Genomic DNA, 12253 nt, shown 5'->3' with positions numbered 1-12253 from the left:
AGAGGAGTCTTAGCAATAGGGTCCCGTTTTTACCCTTCGGGACCCTAGAAAGATGACTGAAGAGACAAGAGGTTAAAGAAAATACATGTTGAAATAACAATTCTTTAATATACAATTAGATATACAGATTTATAGAACATTGAGTAGAAACGTATACACATACAGTATGTTCACTTAGAGATAAGAGATTCCTTAAGTTAACAAGTCTCAAAAACCCTATCTATACTCGCCGGCACTCAGTATAGTGTGTAGCTTTCAAATAGAGCTCGACGGCTAATCCTATTGTCTATTGTTAAGTAAAACCGCACGTGCTACTTACCTGCAAAAAAGGGTCTTCATTATTCTATTAGGCACCTGAGCGCGGGCTAGTAAAACGCTAAAAAAACCAGTGTAGGTGCGCTCTCCGATAACGCGCCTTTATGCGACACATTTTAGACTGGTTCTGTAGCGTTCGACTCGCCGGCACTTAGTAACCGAAGTACGTATTTTTTATGCAGGTGGTTGTGGCACGTGGCACGAGCGGTTTTACTTAACAATAGACAATAGGATTAACCGTCTAGCTCTATTTGAAAACTACACACTATAACCGTAGAAGGATCACATAGCCTCGCAAAATATTATTCCATTAGTTAATTTTGAATCTTATTGCAATTTCCATAGGAGTTGTAATTCAATAACCAGTCAAAGTGAATGAACCATTTTTTATACCTATAGGTAGTATAAAAAATAGATACGCGCGGTTTTACTTAACAATAGACAAAGGGGCCAGCTACAAATCGAACGACTATACCCACAAACAAAACATCCACCAGACAGCATAGTCGCGCTACCCCCTCTGCCACGCATACGGTAATTTTACTCCATGTTCGAGTCGAAAGTGTCTTTGTGTGACGTCCGTGTCTTTGAACGGACCAGTCACGGCACGGGACTTCGCTGACCTCGTCCCCCGCATTTTTGGCATCATCGGTTGCATGAAATAATTGCTCTAAACTCGGTCTAGAGGATTCCTGGTCTATGACTATACCAAACTATTATTTATAATGTTTTGTTCTTTAATAATGATTATAGTTTGTCTTAATTATTGATTATGTAATTATCAGTAGATAGGGTTTTTAAAATCCCGCTGTTTTCTTCATGGTAGATACATTCATCATCATGCCCCGGTTTGAAGAAATTTGGTTTAACGCACATTTTTCCTCCCAAAAAGCCGGGTTAAGGTTAAAATTTGGTCTTTTAGACTGTGCAAATTTGTCGCTGCTGGTAAGTACGTTGGGGTAAAAAGGAACATGATTTTTTTAAAGTACTTTATATATGTGATTTTATTCGTATATTCAAATAATACTTTTGTTTGTTTCTCTACGTGATCGAATCAGAAATGAGGAGATCCGTAGACGAACTGAAGTCACCGACATAGCCCACCGGATTAGCAAGCTGAAGTGGCAATGGGCAGGCCACATTGCACGCAGAGAAGATGGCCGATGGGGTCGAAAAGTGCTCGAGTGGAGACCACGGACTAGCAAGCGCAGCGTAGGACGTCCACCCACAAGATGGACAGACGATCTTGTTAAGGTCGCCGGAAGACGCTGGATGCGGGTCGCTTCCAATCGGCACGTATGGAGGTCCAAGGGGGAGGCCTATGTTCAGCAGTGGACGTCTTATGGCTGAGATGATGATGATGATGATGATTCAAATAATACTAAAAGTTTCATCCATTTATTCCCCAAGTCCACATCCTAACCTACTATGATCTGATTGAGAAAATTGCAATATATCTTGTTCTTTATATATTGCGTACCATCCATTACTTTGAGGTTATGTCGAATGATTACTTATAAAATACTAATATCACATAAAATTGGACTGACAGCACTTTCAACACAACTATTACTAGACAGTAGAGTTATAATACAATAAGATGTGTAACCCTTAAATGCATGTTTTTAATCTGTTTACTAATTTTATCATCTTCCTCGCGTTGCCCCGGCATTTTGCCACGGCTCATGGGAGCCTGGGGTCCGCTGGGCAACTAACTTATTGCAGAAAAATTATAACATCGCTAAATCGTGATATAAATCAAATAAGTAGGTAATTTTATTTAATTTTTTAATAAATTTACGCTTAGGAACATACCTATCCTAGCTTAGCTTAGCTTTAGCGCTTAGGTACGCTTAGGTAGATGTGTTAGGTATACCTACATGTAAAATATAACTGTGACCTTAATCACAAAACCTACATAAAATTCAAATTACTTTTAATTAATATTTATTATATAAAATAGTAAAACTGGAATCAATAAATATAACATCGATGCTGTTAAAATAATATTTAAAACCAATTTAATCATTACCTAATTTTCCAAATTTTTTTGCGCACATTTCAGACGTTGTCGATTTAAGGGTTAAGAAAAAATGCCTTAACCCTTTGTACGTTACGCCTATTGGGCTCAGCACGTAATTGTGAACCTTATTGGAATATACGAAGGTTGACATTGGGCTGTAGCCGCGCGCATTTGGCGGTCAAATGGTTAAGAATAAGAACCTTATAACTTTACTAAAATACGGCACGAGTCTAGATTAGAATCCAGCCGTGGCCATAAACATCTACACACATTTTGACTTCAATACAATAACAAGGTGAAAAGGTGTTTATATATTTATGACTGTGAGTGTACGGAATATGAAAATAGGTAATAAATAATTATGTCATTATTAATAAATTATTAGAGTTGTGGGCCCAAAATTAAGTTGACAAAATTTTTTAGGATTTTTTTCCATAATTACTTCACAAAAATGTCATTAATATATAATTAATTTAATTAATTAATATATAATCAAACAAAATTATTTTAAATATTATGTTCCTTTGGCTTTGATAAACCAACTAAAACATTTTTAAAAAACACAGTAAAAAATCCTTGTCAACGTATTTTTTGAGCCTATTCATTACAACTAATATGCACAGATATTTGCAGATATATAAAAGAGATTCCTTAAAATATAGATCATTTAGATATTTTAGATTATCCTAACATCCTAAATACATTCTTGTTACGTTTATATTCTTAAGACTAGACTTTAAAACGTTTAACTCTTTGGACCCTTTTATTAAAAAGTTTTAAAAATAATGTGTATTAAAAACGATGTCACTCTTACAATTAGGACAAAATATGTTACATGCTCACATTCACATCTTATTTAAATTATCAATTATTTTATATTATTTAGGCTAATAGAACGTGCCACAAAAATAGATATACATACCTACAGATTGGGTCTCTATTGTTTCCCAAAAAGTTTTAAGTCATAATCATAACGTATTGTTTGTCCGCATTTTCGTTACTCATAATTTGTTATTCTTAGAAACGCGTATATTCTCGGGATTGCCATAAAACAAACCTAATCTTAGGATAACCTTACGAAAATCCTGAAAAGTTAATGGTTTCAGAATTATGACTAATGATAATATGACAAACATTACATTATGACTTAAAACTTTATGTAAAACAAAGGGACCCCCTACAGATTACATAGAGTCATAAATATTTTTAAATAGGATGCATTGGGATAACTTAAGCTTGGTAATTTTGGAAATAGCAAAAATCTATAAAACCAGCAGTATGTACTTATAGCATCACTAATATTACTGCAAAGGTTACCAAGGCAGATGCCTTATTTTAGTAGCAGATTAGTATTGTGAGATCACAATTGCTTAAAAATCTTAAAATTCATGTCATTGTATTTGCTACAGCAAAAAGTGCTTCCAGTTTAATTGATATTTGCCATTTTCTAAATTATCCCGCTTTAGAAGTTTACCACAACGCACCTTATTATAATTTTTATAGAGATCTAGTACAATTTCTTAAATAACTTACACAAATAGTTAACAGACACATGTGCTTCGTGGGTCAAACAGATCAATGTGTTATGTCTTTCCTGTAGACATACACAAGAGTTAAGAAAAATGTACTGTTCGCGCGAACACACTAGTTTTCTCTCCTGTGGGCAATAGTAACAGCTAGTGGGCATGAAGGTAATGATTTTATCATAGTTCTCTAAATAAAAGGAGGACCTTATGACGTGGATAAGGGTTAAATAAGAAAATTAACCTTTATAGCCCTTAACTCTTTTGTATGTCTACAGGAAAGACATAACACAGTGATCTGTTTGTCGTATGTTTTCGTAGTAAATAGTTACATTTGACATATTATATATGATTTATAAGAGTGCTGTTGAGATCATATATGATTATTATAAAATTATACAGTAGGTTTTTTTGATGAAAAACAATAGTTTAATCAATTAAGACTAAAACACAGTAAAACACTTAACAGTGCGCGTTTTCTCAGAGATAAGACCTCGCTAGATCGATTTTTGCCTCCGAAAATTCAACCGCACATCGAAGAGCTGGCGAAGCGCCTCGTGGAGGCGACGGGTGACAAGAGGGCTGGCACCTGCCTCGCGCAACGCATTGGCATTGTCCAGCGCGGCAAACGGGCCAGCCTTCTTGGCACCTTGCCCCAAGGCACAGAGCTGGAGCCAGTTTTTTTATTTATAATTTTAGTTTATGTTGTAGTTAGTTGTAGTTTATAATTTTTCGTTCATATTCCTGTACTCACTTAAATAATTTATCCTCTCAGATTAACTTTGGCTTTTTTGCGTCATCAATAAAAGTTTTCATTGACATTACCCGACTTTCCAAAAATACAAAACATTGGTCCACACATTACACTTAATACTTATGCCGGCTACATACGTAACTTATAAATCGTAGCGATTTATCTGTGCAGTCCGATTTGCGCAGTTTTATCTACCGTGTGTATGATAAATCGTTGTCGATTATCGTGACGATTTGTCATACACACGGTAGATAAAACTGCGCAAATCGGACTGCACAGTTTAATCGCTACGTTTTATAGTTAACGTGTGTAGCCAGGGTTACCGTGAGTACGAGTATACTTGTTATTAGGATAAGATTATTAATATTACATTAATTTAATGCCTGCTGTACACTCTCGTCGAGACATCCACACACACACCCCTTTCGTCTCGAGCCTCTCCGATTGGATTGGAGCGATGCCGAGACGATATAAACACACACTTAATTTGTCTCTGACCTAAACAGTTGAAGGTCGAACAGTCTGTGACGTCAGTGCGGTGAGGAGGGGCGCTGCGCGATGGCCACGTGCGCGTCCAGGCTGTCTGAAGCGCGGGAGGCGCGCCGCATCCATGGTGCGCGCTCTGTGGACATAACATACCATATCTATCATACCATATCTTGTACCATAGATTTTATTTTTACCCGACTACGGCAACGCAAAAGGAGGGTTATGATTTTGACCGGTATGTATGTGGGTATGTATGTATGTTCATTTGTTCCCTCATAATATTTATTTAGGTAATGACATTTTTTTTTGTATTTTTAAACAAACATAATACAGATGGAGTGCATAATTGTTTTCCATCGTATTTTTTCGGAAGCGTTCGTATTTGTCATGCTACTTCAATCATCCTCAGTACTTTTTGTACCGAGACTGGCTGAAATAGCAAGTGGTTCGGAACTGTCACCTCTTGAGTTTAACTGACAGGCTGATATAGTCCGACGAACTTGTAATCGGTGGGCCCCTTTAGTGACTACTTACAATAGTACCTACCCACAGACAAAATATCCTCGTACCTACCTAAGTGTTACCTGTAGTCCCACTCGCGTTCTTCTGAATTATCAACTGTCTGTACTCAGTAGGAAGTAGATAGCATTCCCCGATTCTGACCCATGTCATGCTTACCGCTCCGTCCCGCTTATCTGTCACATTTAGTAAAGAGCCCGTGATACTTGGCCTTCTTGGTTAGGGCCGTTATTAGAGCGTAGAGAGCTACTGAGCACTACTTGCACCATTCCACTAACCCAGGGTTAACAAGTTAAACCTGGAGATACCATGGTTACCAGTACAATTTGACACTAGGTTAACGCTTTAACCGCTAAATTCCGGGTTAGTGGGATGGTGCAAGTGGCCCTAAGCAAGTTAAAAGAAGGTAAGTGTTACCTGTGGCTGGCCCGCTGTCACTCTTCTGCGTAATAAGTTATCTGTATTCAGTAGAGAGCCGCCGTCTCCCGTGTTCGTACTTCGCCTCCTTTGCCAGTAGGGCTTCTAGTAAGTAACTATTACTTGTAGCTGCCCCACGGATGCTCTTCTGAATTGTCAACCGTCTGTACTCAGTACAAATGCGGTAGTAGATAGGATTCCCCGATTCTGACCTATGTCATACCGCTCCATCCCGCTTATCTGTCACTTTAAAGTAAAGAGCCCGTGATACTTGGCCTTCTTGATTAGGGCCGTTATTAGAGGGCTACTAAGCACCACTTGCACCATTCCACTAATCCAGGGTTAAAAAAGTTAAACTTGGAGTTACCATGGTTACCAGTACAATTTGACACTAGGTTAACGCTTTAACCGCTAAATTCCGGGTTAGTGGGATGGTGCAAGTGGCAACTAAGCAAGTTAAAAGTAGGTTAGTGTTACCTGTAGCTGGCCCACTGTCGCTCTTCTGCGTAATTAGTTGTCTATATTCAGTAGAGAGCCGTCGTCTCCCGTGTTCATACTTCACCTCCTTTGCCAGTAGGGCTTCTAGTAAGTAACTATTACTTGAGCATCCGTGGGGCAGCTACCACGGATGCTCTTCTGAATTGTCAACCGTCTGTACTCAGTACAAATGCGGTAGTAGATAGGATTCCCCGATTCTGACCTATGTTATACTTACCGCTCCATCCCGCTTATCTGTCACTTTTAAGTAAAGAGCCCGTGATACTTGGCCTTCTTGGTTAGGGCCTTTATTAGAGCGTAGAGGGCTAAAGCAAGTTAAAAGTAGGTTAGTGTTACCTGTAGCTGGCCCACTGTCGCTCTTCTGCGTAATTAGTTGTCTGTATTCAGTAGAGAGCCGTCGTCTCCCGTGTTCATACTTGGCCTCCTTGGCCAGTAGGGCTTCGCGCTGCATCTGGGTCCGCAGCTCCGTGGGTACGTCGGGGATGAAGAGCTGCATGAGGCCGGTGAGGCCGAAAACTACGTGCTGGTGAAAAAATACAACATGAAGTCAACATCATTATCATGTTTTTAAGATCTTGACTGTAAGCAATTCTACTGTATCTCTATCCTATCCTGTGCCCTTTCTATCATAGCCTGGGCTGTAGGGTGGAAGGTATAAGGGGAGAAATCACCATTCTCCTCCTTCTTCTTCCTCGCGTTATCCCGGCATTTCGCCATGACTCATGAGAGCCTGGGGTCCGCTTTGACAACTAATCCCATGATTTCACGTAGGCACTAGTTTTTACGAAAGCGACTGTCATCTGACCTTCCAACCCAGAGGGTAAACTAGGCCTTATTGAGATTAGTCCGGTTTCCTCACGATGTTTTCCTTCACCGAAAAGCGACTGGTAAATATCAAATGATATATCGTACATAAGTTCCGAAAAACTCATTGGTACGAGCCGGGGTTTGAACCCGCGACCTCCAGATTGCAAGTCGCACGCTCTCACCGCTAGGCCACCAGCGCTTTCACCATTCACCCTCAGAAATCACCATTCTAAATTCTCTTTTTGAAGCATTTTATGAAATTTCAAAGAGACTCTTTTCTCGATTTAAGGAAAGTAGAGTATTGATCTAAAAATCATTGCTACTCTAAAGGTGTGTACTGTGAAATTCTTCTTTCGCAAAAAGTCTCGTCTAAAATTAAGCCTGTTGTAAAATACAATCTTTCAAAATTATACCAGTACCCTTTTTTTATTTTATAAAACCATAAACATAATTAAAAACAAACTTAGAATAAAATTAACCTAAAATTATAAAACTACCTAAAAAACTAAAACTAATACCTAAAAAAAATATATATATAACATAATGTGGGTGATCTAGCCGAATATGTATATATTAGGCTAGATCACCCAGGTCCGAACCCTGTGGAAGGGTTCCCACAAGGCTGGCTGCGTTCCCCCTTTGGATGGCTATGCCGATCCGTTGGGCGAGGAACGAGCCAGCCCTACGGTCCCCGGTGACCTCAAATATTTTTTTGGAAAGTTGCCGAACTAGTTTATGGGCCCCTGGGCACCACGGTCCCAGAGTTTCGGCTGCAAATGCCGCAAATATATGCCGGTCAGTGAGAGCTATATATTTGCGGCATTTTGCTGCCTCAGCAGCTGCGGCCGCCGCGCCCGCTCTCAATGATGTTGAACCGAGGTGAGACGGTGCCAGGGTGTCCACACACGTTGCGTCCCAAATAAGGGCCCGTCCCACGCTCCAGGGCACAAGGGTCATTCCGTCGGGCCTCTTGCCATCGTCGCGCGCGAGGCCAGGTGGTTCGAGAATGGCTGGGACGTTGGCGCTGACGAAGGCCCGACGGAGGATGTCGTTAAGGCAGGCATGGCGTGATAGGCGGCCGGCACTTTTAGAACACGATAAACCGTGGTGTCCAAGGCTGTCCACAAAAGTTCCGCAGGGGCAGCGATGGGGTGAGACAATGTTGGATCCTAGGCGAAGACCGACAGCTACCAGTACCTGTCTATTTAGATATCTAGAATTTATTTTTACTAAATATTCGGATTCGTGATTTGAGCATTTGCGAAATAGGCCTTTAGTATCTTGGCAATTTGCGAGCGAGTAGCGAAGCCATGGACTCGTTGCGAGCTCTCACCTTGCTTTCAACTCGCACTAGCGGATTTTAAAATACTTCTTTTGGGCTCAGGAAATAGTTACTCTTACAACTTACCTCAAACACTACAACGAACGCCAACCGAGCGGCGAACACATGCCAGTAGTGTGGAGAGAGTCCATAAGGATCAAAGTGGTCTGGAGGGTTCCGGTAGCCTCGGTACGCGCAGGTAGGTGGGTCTACCTCGTTCTCGTCCGCCCCCCACTCTTCCCGGTAGTCTGATGTGTTGAACACTGGAAAATTAATAACATTTGAATTTGAAGTGATCTCGAGGAAGACAGCAGTGGAAGGGAGTTTGAAATTGCCTTTAACTTTCAGGAACAGAAAAGAAATGGCTATGACCCAGTATCTGGTTAAGCATTTTTTTACTATTAAGTGAATATATTGTACTAAATGGAGAGAATAAAGATTGCAAAACAGACCTTGGGCTCAGCTGCAGCAAATGAGAGCATAGTTTTCCAACCAGGGTTACCCAGTAACTTAAATACTTTACTTTTTTTTGGGAAAAATCTTTACAAAATCAGCCTAGTCCCATAGTAAGCTCAAAAGGCGTGTATTGTGAGTTTTAGATAATATGGATAGATACCTAGATATAGATAAATACTTTAAATATATAGAATAATTCCATAACTCCGGAACAAATACCTGTAATGAACACACAAATAAATGCCCTTAAGGATGACTCACACTAGACCGGGCCGAGCCCGGGCCAAGGCGTCTGACATGTCATTTTCTATGACGGCTGGTCAAAGATCACGTGGTGCTTTCCATTGAAAACGAAGCGCCGAAAGCTCCGGCCCGGTCTAGCGTGAGTCATCCTTTACCAGAATATGAACCCGGGACCTCCTGATGATTTCGCCAGGGTCATTAACGACTTGGTTAAGAGGTCGTTAAGGAATAGATTAAAATTTTGTCTTACGTCAGGCGTGGCTCACTCCGCGATTTCGCCGCTTTGCTACTCGTACAGGTAGCTAAAAGTACATCCGTTCCAACGCAATCTTGGTGGCTAGCCATAAGCCGCACGTGGCGCTGTCGCCACCTAGCGGCCATATCTGTGCTGATCGTAACAGACGCGTTTTGTTAGAGAGTGAGTCTTCCGTAGTACTATTATTTATTCTGTGCTTACGTGATAAAGAGTGGTCGATGTACCCGGCTAGAGTATTGTCCGGTGAATATACGTATTTGTACACCATGCGGGGGATGAAATCGCTCGTGTAGGCTATCACAAACGCCTGTAACAAATATAAAAACCCTAGTAAATGTATCAAAACATTCAAGATGTTTGAATGTTTTGATACATAATATAAACATTGAAGAAGATGAAGAAAAGTGCTAACAGTTGTAGTGCATAATTATTTTAAAACGCGAAAGTTTCAAATATTATATAATTATTTTCCATCGTATTTTCACGGAAACGTACGAATGTGTTTGGTACGAGTATTTCAGTATTATACGTCTAGAAAAACGCCAGTCTTTGCATGTTTCCTGGACTTATCTAAGGCCTTCGACCTCGTCTCGTATAAGGTCCTATGGAACAAGGTTGAGGAAGTAGCAGGGATGCCGACAGAGGTAACCTCTCTTCTTAAATATTGGTACCATAACCAGAGAAACTGTGTGAGATGGGCGGGTGTTCTTTCGGAGGAGTACAGGCTGGAGTGCGGGGTGAGACAGGGGGGGCTTACGTCTCCCCGGCTTTTCAACCTGTACATCAATGGTTTGATAGAGGAGTTGAGCGGCACCAACGTCGGTTGTTCGGTTGATGGAGTTTGTATTAACAACATCAGCTATGCAGACGACATGGTGCTGCTCACGCCATCTCTCGGCGCATTGCAAAACTTGCTCGGTGTCTGTGAGAGGTATGCAGTGGACCATGGGCTCAGATACAATGCTAAGAAGAGTGAATTCATAATCTTCAAGGCTGGTGCTAAGACGTACGAGGTTGTGCCACCAATTGCTCTGTGTGGCACCCATTTAAACCGGGTTAAGCATTTTAAGTATCTGGGCCACTGGGTCACTGAAGATCTCTCTGACAATATGGACATAGAGAGGGAGCGGAGGGCGCTGTCTGTTCGCTGCAATATGTTGGCTCGGAGATTTGCAAGCTGTACTAGAAAAGTAAAACTAACGCTATTTAGGGCATACTGCCAGTGCTTTTACACTTGCAATCTCTGGGTCAATTATACGCAGAGAACGTACAGCGCACTCCGGGTGCAATATAATAATGCACTTAGGGCGTTGCTGGGGCTTCATCCGAGGTGCAGTGCTTCGGGCATGTTTACGGAGGCGGGGATTGACGGCTTTCATGCGATCATGAGGAAGCGCTGCGCCTCATTGTTAGAAAGGATGCGGGGGAGCCCCAGCAGCCTTCTAAGGGTGTTTGCCGACAGGTGGGATTCACCCATGCTTAAAAGATGGATCGGCCTTCATTTGACATTCGTAAATTATAATTGGTAATTTTTAAATTTTAACTGATGACATGTTTTTATTATAATTACTATTTAACCTTTTTAAATTTAATTTTTATTTTTTTTATTTTATTGTCGATCGATTTTTTAACTTTTATTGTTATTATTTTAATGTTTTTAATTTAATTTATTTCTGTAATTCGCAATTCAATTATTAAATTTTATTTTTACATGTATTTTGTTGACTGTTTTAATGAATTTATGCTCATCCGGTTATGTCTGTGTTTTGTGACTCTGTATTTTATTAACAATAGTCTTAAGTCTTGCTTTGTACAGATACTAACACTTTTATGGGCTTTGCCTGAAATAAATGATTTTCTCTTTATTTATTTATCGTCTTAGGTTAGGTATTTTTATAATATGAATATAAAAGTAAAATATAAAAACACTTACAAAACAATAAAAATACATATAAACACATTATAAAAAACCTAAGGTAATCCTGAAGAAAGGCCAGGTCAAGAGTACCCTAAACCGGCGAGCGTGTATGAGGAATGTTATGAAAGTGAAGGAAGCGAAAGAGGTATGTCAGGATCGTAGCAAGTGGAAATCCGTGGTATCTGCCTACCCCTCCGGGAAATAGGCGTGAGTATTATATAGATACGAAACTACTACGCGTGTGAGCTGTATACTGAGTTAAATATGTTACAATTGTTGGCATACCCTACAGCATGTAGGTATGTATATTTAAGCGATCCAAGTGAGCCTTTTGACGTGATAACGTCTTATAAATCGATGAACACAGGTGGCATGCACGAATAAGAGTCACGTTGCGGACAGATCTCCATGTAACGTTGTGGACAAATCTCCATGGTAATAACGCACAATTATTGTTCGTAACTAGGTAACCCGACTTTACAACCAATATTTATTTTTTTACTATGAATATATGTACTTACATTAGAAACAACTGCTGCGTAAGTAATCCCCCGTAAAATGCCATACCTGAAAGAAGTGTATTTCAACGTTGTAGAAATTACCTATAAATGGTGACCCATGAGGCCAAATAATTGGCTAGATCGGTCAAAATTACTTCTTTGGAAGATGTCTACTCAGGGCCTACTACACGTCTTCTGATAGACATGATGATGA

The 12253-nt window shown here is 40.2% G+C and overlaps 1 protein-coding gene across 1 annotated transcript in view; it reads right to left on the bottom strand.

The window, feature by feature from the left end:
- Positions 1–88: 88 nt before the first annotated feature.
- LOC134677970 (anoctamin-4) overlaps positions 89–12253 on the bottom strand; it is a 73597-nt gene continuing 61432 nt past the window's right edge. The window contains exons 21-25 of the mRNA XM_063536400.1: positions 12061–12106; positions 9823–9928; positions 8754–8929; positions 6875–7061; positions 89–5237 (exon numbers count right to left, since the gene is read on the bottom strand). Of these exons, the coding sequence (XP_063392470.1) occupies positions 5146–5237; positions 6875–7061; positions 8754–8929; positions 9823–9928; positions 12061–12106 (607 nt within the window). The 3' untranslated portion in view covers positions 89–5145. The remainder of the gene's footprint in view (positions 5238–6874; positions 7062–8753; positions 8930–9822; positions 9929–12060; positions 12107–12253) is intronic.

This window comes from Cydia fagiglandana, chromosome 27 (genome assembly GCF_963556715.1).
Source record: "Cydia fagiglandana chromosome 27, ilCydFagi1.1, whole genome shotgun sequence".
Taxonomy (NCBI): Eukaryota; Metazoa; Arthropoda; class Insecta; order Lepidoptera; family Tortricidae; genus Cydia; species Cydia fagiglandana.
This window is presented reverse-complemented; position numbering and strand designations above follow the sequence as displayed.